The sequence below is a fragment of the Carcharhinus amblyrhynchos genome, chromosome 2, assembly GCF_965287045.1.
Source record: "Carcharhinus amblyrhynchos chromosome 2, sCarAmb.v2.hapA, whole genome shotgun sequence".
Taxonomy (NCBI): Eukaryota; Metazoa; Chordata; class Chondrichthyes; order Carcharhiniformes; family Carcharhinidae; genus Carcharhinus; species Carcharhinus amblyrhynchos.
Window position 1 is genome coordinate 133728068 of NC_137325.1, and position 15826 is coordinate 133743893.

Genomic DNA, 15826 nt, shown 5'->3' on the forward strand with positions numbered 1-15826 from the left:
CCAATGCTGGCCTAGCCAGCAATGTCCACATACCATAAATGAATGATAAAAAAAATCACTTGGCGAAAGCAAGTTCAGCATTTGGGAGGCTCACCCACAGGCTTCGGAGAGAGACAGAGGGTTTGCCTCAATCACACCAGACAATTGTAGGCAATGAGTGCTGGCATAGCCAGAAAAGTCCACATCCCTCAAAGTAATTAAAAGAAAATCACTCCTCTGTCATTGTGAAGGGTGATAGGGGTATCAACCTTCACTGTTTCTCAGCTAGCAACCGAATCAACACTGAACCTTTCACCAGGTGCCACATATCTGGTGTTGAGCTCAGCTGTAGAAATTAAGTTGTAATTTCAGCTATTAAATTATCACAATTGCACAAATTATAATTACAACAGATTAAGCTATGACAAACATCTCTGCCAAGTATCGGAAAATGCGTATTCACAAACAAGGCCTTCAGTGAGACCAGCGCTTGTGTACTGAGGATAAGCGACTAATCTAAACCTTGTGTTAGTTCCATAAACACTGTGTTCCCAGCCTTGGCCACAGGATGAAAATAAAACCTTTTCAATAACAAGATTTCAAAGAGCAAGATACAGTGAACTGTAACTGTTACACTTTCTGTATGAATCGACAGAACACCCTGCAGTGCTTTGTGCTACATTGTGTTCTCACTTGTGTACAAGTAATTAAAGCTCGGAAGTCTGAGTACTTTTAGTGCCTGGTGTTGTTTGTACCCAGGTATTCGACACAGCCTTACTAGGTTGCCACATGAAGGATCCCCGCACACTAAAGGTGGCATTGTAAAGCCAGCTGAGCAAAGGAACCCGCACCACAGGACGTCCCAAACTGAGATACAAAGATACACTGAATGCCAATCTCAGAGCCTGTATGTTGGACTCCATTACTGGGAAAAAAAGCCCTGAACATGTCCAAATGGCAAGCTCAGCCTTTCAGGGCCCTTCAGGACAAGTGAGCACCAATACTTGTCTTCCTTTCTTTTTAACCACTTAAAAAAATAACAACAGGCAGAATGTTCTGGAAAGACCCACCTGATGATTCCCTGCTCCCCCTTCCCACACCAGGTTGGCCTCTCCCACGTCTCAACTAATTTTGTCCTAGACAACCTGTTTCTATGGATCATTTCCAACATAAAGGCCTCATAGTTAGTGAGTGTTAGTCGGCCATTCGCCCACGTTGGGAGTCATAACTGAGCTTGATCTGTGCGCGCTATTGACACACAGGGTGGGACTTGTCGGTAGCGCCCGCTCTGAAATTGGAAATCCCCACCCAAGATCACCCCCACCCTTTAAATGGTCCGCCAAATTTTCTGTCCCACTCGCAACAATTCTCATGGAAGGGAAGATTTACTCTAGGGTCTTTCCGCCAGGAGCGAATGTTGGCGGAATTTTCCAGTCCCGCGGGATTCACCGGTACCAACAGATCAGGGTCAGGTCAGCTGGCTTGCCGTGTCCACCGGAGTAGATCCCGCCGAGCATGGTACCCAGCTGACAGACCCACCTTTAGCCCAGAGGCGCGGAGCCCAACGGTATCGTGTTGGTAGCATGAGGCAGCCTGAGAGCAGGTAACTCAGCACCGCTCCACGATGGAACCTGGGATCCTCGCCATTCTACGTACAGGCGGAATCAGGGGTACACAAAGCAGGAGGGCAGCTGTGGCCTTGTGTTTCAGTATTGCTTCTCATCGTCAGTGAAACCTCATCAGCGCCACCGGAGAATCAGCGATATTCCCAGCTCCTTCCTGGTGCCACTCACTCACTGGGTGGGCCCTCACCTTTGTGCAAATGCCAGTCGTGGCCTCACATAAAGTCAGGATGGAAAAGTTCTGTGCCCTGTTCAGCCAGTTCACTGCCAGCTTCGTGCTGCTTGCCCAAGTCACCATGGTAACGTAATATTCCCTGTAAAGATAAAAAGAAAATAAGTATGTTGCAGGCAAGGCACTGATGAAGAGCCTGCCCTGCAATCTTTCAATGAGGTTATTAAACACTTGTTAAAGCTCGTAGATGGCACTAAGGTGGGTAGGAGGGCAAAGTGTGCAGAGGACACCGAACGTCTACAGAGGGAGATAGATAGTGAGTGGGCGGGGGTCTGGCAGATGGAGGACAATGTCGGTAAATGTGAGGTCATCCATTTTGGTAGGAATAACAGCAAAATGGATTTGCTGATTAACCTGGAGAGCCCGATTAGAACAAAGAACAAAGAACGACGCAGCACAGGAAACAGGCCCTTCGGCCCAACAAGCCCGCGCCGCCATTTTAATATTCAGTGAGCACCTCATTCCAATCCATCTTCTACCTATTGTTTGCCCTTTATTGAATTCATATTTCTGCAGATTAGTTTTGAATTTGAATTCAATTACCTGGAGAGCGAGGAACGCTGATGTTTTGGCCTTTACTGGGAGTGGGTCAGTTTTGAGGGTGGGACGCAGCTGAAACATTCAACTGCTTTCCTTTGTTTCGAAGCCAATCAGCTATCTTCCCAGTGTTTCTGGTTTAGAGTCATACAGTCAGTGAGTCGTATACAGCACGGGAAAGGCTCTTCGGCCCATTGCATCTGTGCTGGTCAAAATCTCAACTGTTCTAATCCCACTGTTTGGGCCACTTTATATCTTGGAGCTTTGGAAGTAAGATTATCATAGAACCCCTACAGTGCAGAAGGGGGCCATTTGGTCCATCGAGTCTGCACTGACCACAATCTCACCCATAACCTCATGTACTTACTCTGGCTAATCCCTCTGACACCAAGGGGCAATTTTGGCATGGCCAATCCACCTAACTCACATATCTTTGGACTGTGGGAGGAAACTGGAGCACCCGGAAGAAACCCAAGCAGACACGGGGAAAATGTGCAAACTCCACACAGACGGTGACCAAGGCTGGAATTGAAGCTCAGTCCCTGACGCTGTGAGGCAGTAGCGCGAACCACTGTGTCAACTTGCCACCATTAGACATTTAATTCCAGAGTCCACTGTTACTCTAAATCTAACCTTATCTTCTTTTGAACAAATTATTTTATGGATGTGGGCGTCGCTGGCAAGGCCAACATTCATTGGCTACCTAATTGTCTTTGAACTGGGTGGTTTGCTGGGCTATTTCGGAGGGCATTTAAGAGTCAACCACATTGCTGTGGGCTTGAGTAACGTGTAGGCCAGACCGGGTAAGGACAGCAGATTTCCCTTCATAAAGGACATTCGTGAGCCAGATGGGTTTTTACAAAAATTGATGATAGTTGTCATGATCACCATCACTGAGACTAGCTTCCAGATTTATTTACTGAATGGGCAGTCTGACTTGAATCCATATCCCCTGAGTTTTGGCCTGTTTCACTTCATTACTAGTCCAGTAATACGACCACGACAGACCAGCTCTCCCACGTCTTCAATGTGCCGTGTCAGAATTTATAAAGCATAAAATTTCCTTGCTTAACGCAGTAGCAGAAAACAGATAGGTGTTGAAATGATTAGGCAGAGGGGAAAACAAAATTCAGAGGTTTTACTTCATTCTGGTGTCCTCCGGAGGGATCATCTCGCGAGTATGAGTGGGTCCATTTAAATTTACCACGTAGAGTGAGATTGTTGGATTCTCTTGACCAGCCTGCAGTTAAACAGTAAAGAACAGGTACCATTAGAGTGAAGACAATACGCTTTGATCGTTTCCTCAAGATCCCTTGTCTCTTAAAGATATCTTACAGAATTGTTGACTTCAATTCCCAGAATTGTTTCTTTTAAGTTTTATTTATTAGGATCACAAGTAGGCTTCCATTAACACGGCAACAAAGTCATGTGGAATTCCCCTAGTTTCCTCACTCCGGCGCCTGTTCGGGTACCCTGTGGGAGAATTTAGCATGACCAATGCACCTAACCAGCACGTCTTTTGGACCATGGGAGAAATCCAGAGCACCTGGAGGAAACCCTCGCAGATACAGGGAGAACATGCAGACTCCGCCCAGACAGTGACTCAAGCTGGGAACTGAACCCGGGAGCTATGAGGCAGCAGTACTAACTACTGTACCGGAGTGCTGCGTTGTGTGCAGAAGTAGGCCATTCGGCCCATCGTATCTACATCAGCTCTGTACATGGGCATCATGACTTAGTGCCATTCCCCTGCCTTTCCCCCTTACCCCTGCACATTGTTTCCTCTCAAATAATCATCTGATGTCCTCTTGACTGCCTCGATTGAACCTGCCTCCACTACACTTCCAGACAGAGCGTTCCGGGCCTGAACCCCTCGTGAGGAAAAGTTCTTTCTCACATTGCATTTGCTTCTTTTGAAAATCACTCGCAATGTCTGCCCTTTCCTTCTCAATCCTTTTACAAGTGGGAATGGTTCCTGCCTACCTACTCTGTCTGGCCTCCTTACGGTTTTGAACATACTGTATCAAATCTCAAATTAAATTCCATGCTTTTGAAAGCAAATTTCCTAAAACTCACAAGATAGAACATAGAACATTACAGCACTGTACAGGCCCTTCGGCCCTCAATGTTGTGCCGAGCTATGCCCAATCCCAAGATCAGCTCGAAAAGAGAGACAGGTCCAGGTAAAAGTAGCCTGATATATTTTCTATTTAGCTCTTGTTCATTTTGATCCAAACATTTTACTTTGAACAAAGAACAAACCCCCCCCCACCCCCGCAACTCCCTCCACCACCGCCCACCCCCACCCTCCCATGTCCCTCCACCACAGGAATCCAGTAGAAGTTGGAAATGACTGGTGCTGGTCTGAACTGGAGTTCCATTTTACATTACACAAGACCAGTTCGGACCAGCACCAGCCATTTCCCAAGTTTTACTGGCGTTTCCTTTGTCAGCAGCTTTCCCGTTTGCTGGTTTACCTTTGGGTATGGGTACACTTTCCCGGTCGGGTACAGACCGAGGTACATCGGAATCTCCATCATGGGCACCTTTGAATCGTTGACCGTTGCATACGCCAGCCTGGCTCCGTCCGGGGACCACCAGTGAGCAATATTGGTTTTCAGTAGTTCCTCTGGGGAGGTAAGCAGAGTGGCAATCATCATCAGAGAGACGTCCGCAAAATGTTCCACCACGTAAGGGGATTCCATCTGAGGCACATTTATGACCGATATGCGGCACTGATGGAGCAGTGTCCGGACCAAGACCTCAAGAAACTAGAAAGCGCCCTTCCTGGATGTATCACAGCTTGGTCTGGTTCCTGCTCTATTAAAGGCCACAAGAAACTACAAAGGGATGTGAATGTAGCCCAATCCATCACTCAAACCAGCCTCCCATCCATTGACTCTGTCTACACTTCTCGCTGCCTTGGAAAAGCAGCCAGCATAATTAAGGACCCCACGCAATCCAGCCATTCTCTCTTCCACCTTCTTCCGTCGGGAAATAGATACAAAAGTCTGAAGTCACGTACCAACTGGCTCACAGAACAGCTTCTTCCCTGCAGCCATCAAACTTTTGAATGGGCCTCCCTTGCATTAAGTTGATCTTTCTCTACACCTTAGCTATGACTGTAACACTACATTCTGCACTCTCTCCTTTCCTTCTCTATGCATGGTATGCTTTGTCTATACAGTGTGCATGAAACAATAGTTTCCATTGTACACTAATACACGTGACAATAATAAATCAAATCAAAGTACTGGTTCTGAAGTTACATTAAGACCACCAGAGACTGTGAGAGATAATCCCAACAGGGTAAGTTGTAAAATTGAGTTGAAGAAAATGACCATAGAAACGTGACCAGTGAGATAAGGAGTAAATGATTCACTAATATTTGTTGGGCTTGAGGCAAGACAACTCTCATTCATTCTAGGATCAGAAATTGACATCTCTCCCCCATGCCCAAGAACGGGCAGGCAGACATGAAGTTGAGGGAGATGGCAGGGGGAGGCATCCTGTCAATCACTTAACCCACCTCCATTGGCATCTGAAGAGCAATGGGGTAGGTGCCAGGCAGGCTGTCTGCTCTTGGGTGAAATGACAACCATGAGTGACCATTAATTGACCATTTAAAAGCCTCTTCTCACTGCCACTGATGTTTTACCAACGGCTGGTGGGGGAGGAGGAGCCTGACAGTGGGCTTAGTTACAGAGGGTCTCTCCAAAGCTGGCACCCTGTGCCCCATGGAAGGCCCCCCTGGCAGAACGGGTCAACACCCACCCCTTGCACTGTAAAATCCCATCCAAAAGTCAATACAGTTTCCCATGCCCCGCCCTCACCCGCTCCGATTCCCATGGCGGGTTGGCCGGTAGGATTCCGGCCTGCGAGTTGTTCCAGTTTATTCGAACCCACCTGACAGAAATAATACATTTATCTAACAATTTAACTGACAGGACCCACCCAATACCCATCACCCAAGGCTCTGTCCACCAGAGTTTTGCAGAAGTACTTTAGAAATGTTTTAAATTTGACAATTGCAGGTAGGAAAAAAAAACTAGGGCTGTTGAAACTTTTCATCTTGCACTCATCAGATCAGATGGAAGAATGCCAAAATTTAGTGGAAGAAAGAATTTGCACTGCATGAGAAAATGGTGCTGATCTGGTGATGAGTTGATTCTGATTGGTCAAGGCATTACCAGGGACTAATCGCCAGGGAACTGTGTTTGTTTAATTAAAGTGACGCATTGCCTGGACAAGTTCATTTTGCCTGCAGATGGTTCCCTGCATATGTACACATGTAGGTTCCAGCAAATGGTAAGTGATTCATGCTGCAGGCCCAATTATCTTAAAATAGTTGTCGGGATAGTTCTTAGCACAATCAGGATTGTTCAACAAGTGCTGCTGAATCACACCTAATGGGACACATTGTAACAAAGAACAAAGAAAAGTACAGCACAGGAACAGGCCCTTCGTCCTTTGAAGCCTGTGCCAATCATGATGCTCTAACTAAACTAAAACAAATCCTTCTGCCCTTACACTGTCCCTTTCCCCCTTTTTCCTCCCTTTTCATGAACCCATCCAGATGCCTCTTAAATGTTGCCAACGTCCCTGCTTCCACCACCTCCTCTGGCAGCATGTTCTAGGCATCCTTCACTCTCTGCGTGAAAAACTTCCCCCCGCACATCTCCCTCTCACAGCCTTAAAATAAAGGAAGGGGGGTGGTGGGGGGCGCGCAGTTTAGAACAGAGTTGAGGAGGAACTTCTTCACTCAAAGGGTGGTGAATCTCTGGAATTCTCTGCCCACTGAAGTGGTGGAGGCTGCCTTGCTAAATATATTTAAGTCATGGGTAGATAGGTTTTTGACAGGCAAGGGAATTAAGGGTTATGGGGAGAAAGCAGGAAAGTGGAACTGATCCACTTCAGATCAGCCATGATCTTATTGAATGGCGGGGCAGGCTCAAAGGGCTAGATGGCCTACTCCTGCTCCTATTTCTTATGTTCTCACCTGTGTCCCCTTGTAACTGACACTTTCACGCTCGGAAAAAGCCTCTGACTATCCACCTTGTCTATTCCTCTCATCATTTTGCAGACCTCATTTTGTCAGGTCTCCCCTCAGCCTCTGTCTGCCCAGTGAAAACAATCCTCGTTCATTCCATCTCTCATGAGTGGGATTTTCCGCTCGTGGGACCCTCTGGTTATGCCGAAGTCGACTCCTGGTGATGGGTTCCCCTTGGCAGGGCGGGTGAGCCATGCAAAAGGCCGTAGACTTAGGCAGGAATGGAATATCCTGCCAATGGCTCACTGCATCCACTGCAGGAAGCCCCTGGGGGTGGGTGGGGGGTTGGAAATTTACGGCCTATACACTGAGTTCTGTAGCACGGTGCCTCTCCTGATGAGTGCAAGGTTTTTCAACACCTTGGGTTCACCATCTTGCTGAGTGGATTATAGTCACGATCTTGGCCCTAATGGTTTTCCTGCCCCCTGTCTATTTTTGTTTCATCAGAGTATCCTCACATTGCAGCCATGTCAACCCCGCTGATCACCGCCAGTAATCCGTATCATAATATTATGGTTCAGGCATCACTCATTAAGAACAAAGAACAAAGAACAACCCAGCACGGGAAACAGGCCCCTCGGCCTTTATGTAGACTACAAAGAGGAGAGGTCCCAGTACTGAGCCCTGCGGCACACCACTGGTCACTGGCCTCCAGCCCGAAAAGGTCCCCTCCACAACTACCCTCTGTCTCCTATTACCCAGCCAGTTCTCAATCCACCTAGCTACCTGACCTCGTATCCCATGCGCCTTAACCTTTTCTACCAGCCTACCATGAGGGACTTTGTCAAACGCCTTACTGAAATCCGTATAGATGACATCAACGGCTCTCCCATCGTCAACCGTTTTTGTCACCTCCTCAAAGAATTCTACCAGATTAGTAAGGCAAGACCTCCCTCTAACAAAGCCATGTTGCGTATCCCTAATCAGATCGCAACGCTCCAAATGCTCATACATCCTACCCCTAAGTACTTTTTCCATTAATTTCCCTACCACCGATGTCAAACTCACCGGCCTATAATTTCCAGGGTATCCCTACTACCTTTTTTGAACAGTGGTACCACATTTGCTACCCTCCAGTCTTCTGGGACCTCACCTGTGTCCAAAGAAGAGACAAAGATTTGCGCCAGAGGCCCAGCAATTTCATCTCTCACCTCCCTAAGCAGCCTGGGATAAATACCATCAGGCCCCGGAGCTTTATCTGTCCTTTCGCTACCTAAAAGCCCTAGCACTTCCTCCCTCGTAATAGATATTTCCTGCAACTGATCCACAGCTCCCTCCAAGAGACCGCACACTTCCGAACCCCTCTCCTTCGTGAATACCGACGCAAAGTATTCATTCAGGAGTTCCCCATTCCCTCCGACTCAATACATATCTCCCCACTTTTGTCCCTAAGAGGACCAATTTTCCCTCTAACTACTCTCTTGCTCCTAATATAGGAATAAAATGCCTTTGGATTTTCCTTAATCCTACCAGCCAAAGCCATCTCATGCCCTCTCTTCACCCTTCTAATTCCCCTTTTTAGCTCCGTCCTACTCTCTATATTCCTCCAGCGCACTCTCTGTACCCAGTTGTTTCGACCTAACATACGCCTCCCTCTTCTTCCTGACCAAGTCTTCAATAACCCCTGTAATCCACGGCTCTCTAATCCTACCTTTCCCATCCTTCCGCTTAACCGGAACATACCTCTCCTGCAACATTTTCATTTTGCCCTTAAAAGCCTCCCACTTGCCAACCGTGGACTTTCCAGCTAACAGTCCCTCCCAATCAGTGTCCTGCAGCTCCCTCCTAATCCTGCTATAGCTCGCCTTTCCCCAGTTCAGCACACTCCCGTTCAGCCGGCACTCGTCCCTTTCCATTTTTATCCTAAAGTAGACGGACTTGTGGTCACTGCTAGCCACATGTTCGCCTACCTCTACCTCAAGAAGTTTCCAAAAATCCACCACAAACTTCGATGACACTTTTTGATAATGACGCCCCCCCCCCCCCCCCCCCCCCCCCCGCCACCGATGCAACAGCCGTTCGTTGTGGGACTGTGTGCTCCAGAATTCTAAGAAAGTGGCACGTTGGCACAGTGGTTAGCACAGCTGCCTCACAGCACCAGGGACCTGGGTTCGATTCCCGGCTTGGGTCACTGTGTGGAGTTTGCACGTTCTCCCCGTGTCTGTGTGGGTTTCCTCCAGGTGCTCCATTTTCTTCCCACAGTCCAAAGACGAGCTGGTTAGATGCACTGGCCATGCTAAATTGCCCCTTAGTGCCAGGGGGATTAGCTAGCGTAAATGCACAGGGTTACGTGGATAGGGCCCTGTTGAGCTAGTCTTCTGGATGCTAAGGGGCAATGTGGGCATGGCCAATTCACCTAATCTGCACATCTTTGGACTGTGGGAGGAAAGCGGAGCACATGGAGGAAACCCATGCAGACACGAGGAGAATATGCAGATTCCACACAGACAGTGAGCCATGCTGGGAATCGAACCTGGATGCCTGGCGCTGTGAGGCTAACCATTGATAGGGTTGAATGAACATAAACACCAGCAAAGACCAGGTGGGCTGAATGGTCCATTTCACTGCTATAGACACAATGTAACCCATGGATAATAATCAGAGAGAGACAGCATCAAATGGTATCTCCACCGAGGCTTCATTCAGTCTTGCTATTCTCCTTTCTAACACCAGGTGGACCCATTGCATTGCTTGATTTTATATTTTCCCTAATGGGTAAAACATTGTACAGAATCCCTGAACTCACGACTGCACCGTCTCATACATTTCATTGTGAAAAGGTTGATATTTGCGTCCTGAATAAACCTTTTTCAATCTTAGTGCAAAGTTAAAATTGTTCAAATACCAGTGACTTAATCACAGGCATACTAATCGTGAAGTCAAAAGACATCAAATTATCATGCTGGGCTATGACTTGGAATAATATTCGAAACATAGAATCTAGAAGCAGGAATAGGCCATTTGGTCCTTTGAGCCTGCTCCACCATTCATTATGATCATGGCTGATGATCAAACTCAATATCCTGATCCCCCCTTCCTGCCATATTCCTTGATTCCTTTAGCCCCAAAAGCTATATCTATTTTCTTCTTGAAAACACACAACATTTTGGCCTCAATTTCTCCTCACCTCAGTCCTAAAAGATTCACCCGTTACCCTCAAACTATGACACCAAGTTCTGGACTGTAAGGGTTTGTCATATGAGGAGCAGTTGAGGACTCTGGGTCCATACTCATTGGAATTTAGAAGAATGAGGGGGGATCTAATTAAAACTTACAGAATACTGAGAGACCTGGATAGAGTGGACATGGAGAGGATGTTTCCATGAGTGCAAGAAAATAGAACTCGAGGGCACAACCTCAGAGTGAAGGGGCATTGCTTTAAAACAGAGATGAGGAGGAATTTCTTCAGCCAGAGAGTGGTGAATCTGTGGAACTCTTTGTCGCAGATGGTTGTGGAGGCCAGGTCATTGAGTGTCTTTATAATAGAGATAGATCAGTTCTTGATCAATAAGGGGATCAGGGTACAACATAGAACCCTAAAGTGCAGAAACAGGCCCTTCGGCCCATCGAGTCTGCACCAAACACAATCCCACCCAGGCCCTATCCCCATACCCCTATATATTTACCCACTAATCCCTCTAACCTACACACCCCAGGACACTAAGGGGCAATTTCAGCATGGCCATTCAACCTAAACCGCACATCTTTGGACTGTGGGAGGAAACCAGGGCACCCGGAGGAAACCCACGCAGACACGAGGAGAACGTGCAAACTCCACACAGACAGTGACCTGAGCTGGGAATCGAACCCAAGTCCCTGGAGCTGTGAAGCAGCAGTGCTAACCACTGTGCTACTGTGCTGCCGGGTCATGGGGAGAAGACAGGAGAATGAGGAAAATCTCATTAAGTTCAATAATTTCCTTTAGGGAAGGAAATCTGCCATCCTAACCTGATCTGGCCTATGTGACTCCAGAGCCATAGCAATGTGGTTGACTCTCAAATGCCCACAGACAACTAGGGATGGGTGATAAATTCTGGCCAGTAATTCCAACTGCAATATAAGACCGCTGCCTGATTATGCCCTCTGTTGTGAATCTCAAAGCAAGATAGAGCCACAATATGTTTGTTCATCATAGAGATAGTTTGTTCTATCATTTACGGGAGGTGAGCGTTGCTGGTTAGGCCAGCATGCATTGTCCAACTCCAATTACACTTGAGAAGGTGGTGGTGAGCTTCCTCCTGAACCAGTAACATCATTGTGCTGTAGGTACACCCACAGTGCTGTTAGGGAGGAAGTTCCAAGATTTTGACCCAGAGACAGTGAAGGAACCTCAATATGTTTCAAAATCAGGATGATGAGTGACTTGGAGGGGAACCTTCAGGTGGTGGTGTTCTCAGGTAACTGCTGACCTTGTCCTTTTAGATGGTAAGGGTCTTGAGTTTACCTCACTACACTCTATAAGTATCCTGTGTTCGCACAACAAGATGAAGAATAATATAAAGAACACAGAACAGCACAGCACAGGAACAGGTCTTTAGGCCTGAGCTGACCATGAAGCCTGCCTAAACTAAAACTGTATGCACTTACAGAATCTGAATCCTTCCATTCCCATCCTATTCATGTATTCATCTCGATATCTCTTAAATGCCACCATTGTATCTGCTCCCTCCACTTCACTGGGTAGCGCGTTCCAGACATTCATTACTCTCTGTATAAAAAACTTGCCTCGCACATCTCCTCTCAACTTTTCCCCATGCACCTTAAACCTCTGTTCCCTAGTCCTTGACTTTTCTACCCTAGGAAAGGATATTTGACCATCCACTCTGTCCACACCACTCATTAACTACAACCCACCATTTTCACTAAACAGAGTTGCAGGTCCTATCAAATGGAAAGTGTCCAGACAGTCAGAAATCGGCAGAGTGGAGAATAACTGATTGGTGTAAACTGATTTAAAGGGATGTTGGATAAGCCAGCAGACCCACTACAGGCCTTGAAGAGGAGGTATTGTGTAACACTTCATTAGGCTATTGATGTGTCATCAGCGTCTGTTTAATGTTTGATCAGCATGTGTCTTCGATTTCTTTTCAATTGATCAGGCCCCATCACTGATCATTTTCTAATTGCTTTACATTATCAGGACTACACTTCAAATAGAGCCATTTGAAGGTTTTCCATTCTTGGTTCTGACTATAAACATCCCAGGTCTTTTTTCTTTAACCTTTGTTCACATAATACATGTGAATATCAGCAATGAAAAGGAAGATTGATCATAAGGGCCACAGATAAATGGGAACATCACCGCCTGCAAGTTCCCCTTCAACCCACTCACCATCCTGACTTGGGAATATGTCGCTGTTCCTTCGCAGTCGCTGGTTCAAAATCTTGGAATTCCCTCCCTGCCGGCATTGTGAGCCAACCCACAGCATGTGGACTGCAGCGGTTCAAGAAGGCAGCTCACCACCACCTCCTCAAGGGCAACTAGGGATGGACAATAAATGCTGGCCAGCCAGCGATGCCCATGTCCCATGAACGAATAAAAATAACACGGCAAGGAACTTTTGTAGCATTATGGTCCCAAAAAATGAATTTTGAGGAGGTGTCTTGATTTCAAATTGGGGTAGGGTGGAGGAGGGGGGAGGGTGTGTTGGTGTAAGTGAAAAGGACAAAGAAAACCATTTTTGGAATTGACATTCATAGAGTCATAGAATCCCTACAGTGCAGAAGAGGCCATTCGGCCCATCGAGTCTGCAGAAACTTTCTGAGCGCCTTACCCAGGCCCTCTACCACCCCCACCCCACCCCCTATCCCTGCTATCCCACGTACATGCCCCATGGCTAATCCATCCAACCCACACATCCTGGGACACTAGGGACAATTTAGCATGGCCAATCAACCTAACCCACTAATCTTTGGACTGTAGGAGGAAACTGGAGCACCTGAGGAAACCCACATAGTCAAGGGGGAAATGTGTGCAAACTCCATGTACACAGTGACCTGAGCCTGGAATTGAACCTGGTTCCCTGGTGCTGTGAGGCAGCGGTGCTAACCACTGTGTCAGTGTGTGTGAATGAATATCATGGAGACAACTTGATACAACAAAAACTACTTTAACATGATAAAACATCCCTAAGTGCTTTGCAGGATCATAATAAAACGGGGTATGATACTGAGCCATAATGGAAGATATTAGGTCAGATCACCGAAAACATGGTTAAGGAGGTTGGTTTTTAAGAAGCTTCTTAAAGGGGAAAAGTGGGGTAGAAGGCAGAGAAAGGGTTCTGAAAATGATATAAATCCTTGAGATTATTTGCTGCAAAATGCAAAAAGTGCTAATTGCTCATAAAGAATTGGTTAAACTCACTGTGGATTCATTTATTAATCTAGGCACATGAGAACACTCATACATAGCTATACAGCTGAAGAAATCAGAGCTGTACGTGTGTGCTCTGCTCAAAGTAAAACTAAAACCAAGACTGGATCATTTGGTTTGCTTCCCCACTAATGATGTTATGCTGATTTCCCTTAAAGGCATATTTCAACACATTGCGGAACTTGGGCCTGAGGCATCGGAGAGGATTTCATAGAATCCCTACAGTGCAGAAGCAGGCCATTCAGCCCATCGTGTCTTCACCCAATAACAGCCCCGCCCAGGCCCTATTCCCGTAACCCCAAGTATTTACACTAGCTAGTCCCTCAACACTAGGGTCAATTCAGCATGGCCAATCAATCTAACTCACACATCTTTGGACTGTGGGAGGAAACAGGGGCACCCGGAGGAAACCCACACAGATACAGGGAGAATGTGAAAACTCCACACAGACAGTAGCTGGAATTGGACCTGGGTCCCTGGTGCTGTGGGGCAGCAGTGCTAACCACCGTGTCACTGTGCCGTCCCAACCGATGACCACCAATGATGAAGAAATTCAGATAGGAAAAGCGTGAGATGACAGAATTATTGCATATATCTTGGAGCGGGTGGAGCTGGAGAGGAGAAATGAAGCCAAGGATATATTTGAAAACCGGGATGAGAATTCTGAAGTCAAAACAGTGCAAGACCAGGAACAAAGTACAGGAGTGATAGAGGATCAGGAGTTGTTCCATGTTAAAACTTGGGCAGCGCAGCTTTGGATAACCTCAAATGTAATTGAAGTTGGAATCTGTTCAGCCAAGACTGGATCACTTGGTTTGTTTCCCCACTAATGAGAAGAGTCAAATCTTGAGGAAACTAAAATATGAATGAGGCCTCAATGGAGTCAATGGGATCAAGGAATAAGGGGGGGAAGGCAGGATCAGGATATTGAATTCAATGATCAGCCACGGTCATGGTGGAGCAGGTTCGAAGGGCCGAATGGCCTACTCCTGCTCCTAGTTTCGATGTTACTTGGATTTCAGCAGCAGATGAGCTGAGGTAAGGGTGAAGTTATGAATAGATTAGAAATATAATGGTTGTGCTTAATGACAGAGATTGAGAGTTAGGGTCGGTATTAGTGGAAAGTGAACGGGGGGGGGACAAAGTCCATGCAGATAAATATTGAAATGAAATATTCACGTCACCCTCACTTTCTCCCAGTAGGCACGGCTGTGAGAAGCTTTTATTGGGGAGATAGTGGAGTCTGCTGAACTAGTAATCCAGAGACCCAAACCAGAATCTTACCATCATTTACCCCGGCGGGATTGTCCCACTCTTCCACAGAGATTTTATGGTTGCCAAATTCTCCGACCTCCGTATAAACGGAGCAGTAAGATCGCATCCCCAGTGTATTGTGGGTTCAAATCCCACCATGGCAGCTTGATTCAATTAATGGATCTGGAACATGAAGCTAATTTCATTAACAGCGACCGCAAAACTATCACTGATTGTCATTAAAAACTCATCTGATTCACTAATTCCCCCATACAGAAGGAAATCTGCCACCCTTACTTGGTCTGGCCTACTTGTGTCTCCAGGCCCACAGAAATGCAGGTGACTCTTAACTGCCCTCTGAAATGCCCTGGCTAACCAATCAGTTCAAGGGCAATGGGGGGTGGGCAACAAATGCTGGTCATGCCAGCAACATCCACATCCCACGAAAGAATAAAGGAAAAGAAACACATTATTGTAAATGGCATATTGTATGCTGATCGCTGTACTGATGGGACCAGTAAGGTTGGGAGAAGACAGGGAAGGTGAACTCCCCAAACAATAAACGAAGCTTGGTCAGAACCCATCTCGAGTACTGCATCCTGACTGAATCCCAGAAAGAATGCACTGTTCATGGAGGGGTATGGAATCAGTTCACCAGGACTGAAGGGGTTAAATTACAGGGACAGGTTGCCTGAAATTCTCTTGAGTTTAGGTTAGGCGGTAATTATAAAATTATAAGAGCACTCAATGCAGTGGATACCAGAGGGAAAAAGCATTTC

General features: G+C 46.7%; 1 protein-coding gene across 2 annotated transcripts in view; it reads right to left on the bottom strand.

Annotated features, from left to right (window-relative positions):
• dpp6a (dipeptidyl-peptidase 6a) overlaps positions 1-15826 on the bottom strand; it is a 961250-nt gene that overhangs the window by 97002 nt on the left and 848422 nt on the right. For both annotated transcript variants that reach the window (XM_080217553.1, XM_080217561.1), the window contains exons 9-11: positions 4848-4999; positions 3513-3610; positions 1792-1915 (exon numbers count right to left, since the gene is read on the bottom strand). In XM_080217553.1, coding sequence (XP_080073679.1) covers positions 1792-1915; positions 3513-3610; positions 4848-4999 — 374 coding nt within the window. The remainder of the gene's footprint in view (positions 1-1791; positions 1916-3512; positions 3611-4847; positions 5000-15826) is intronic.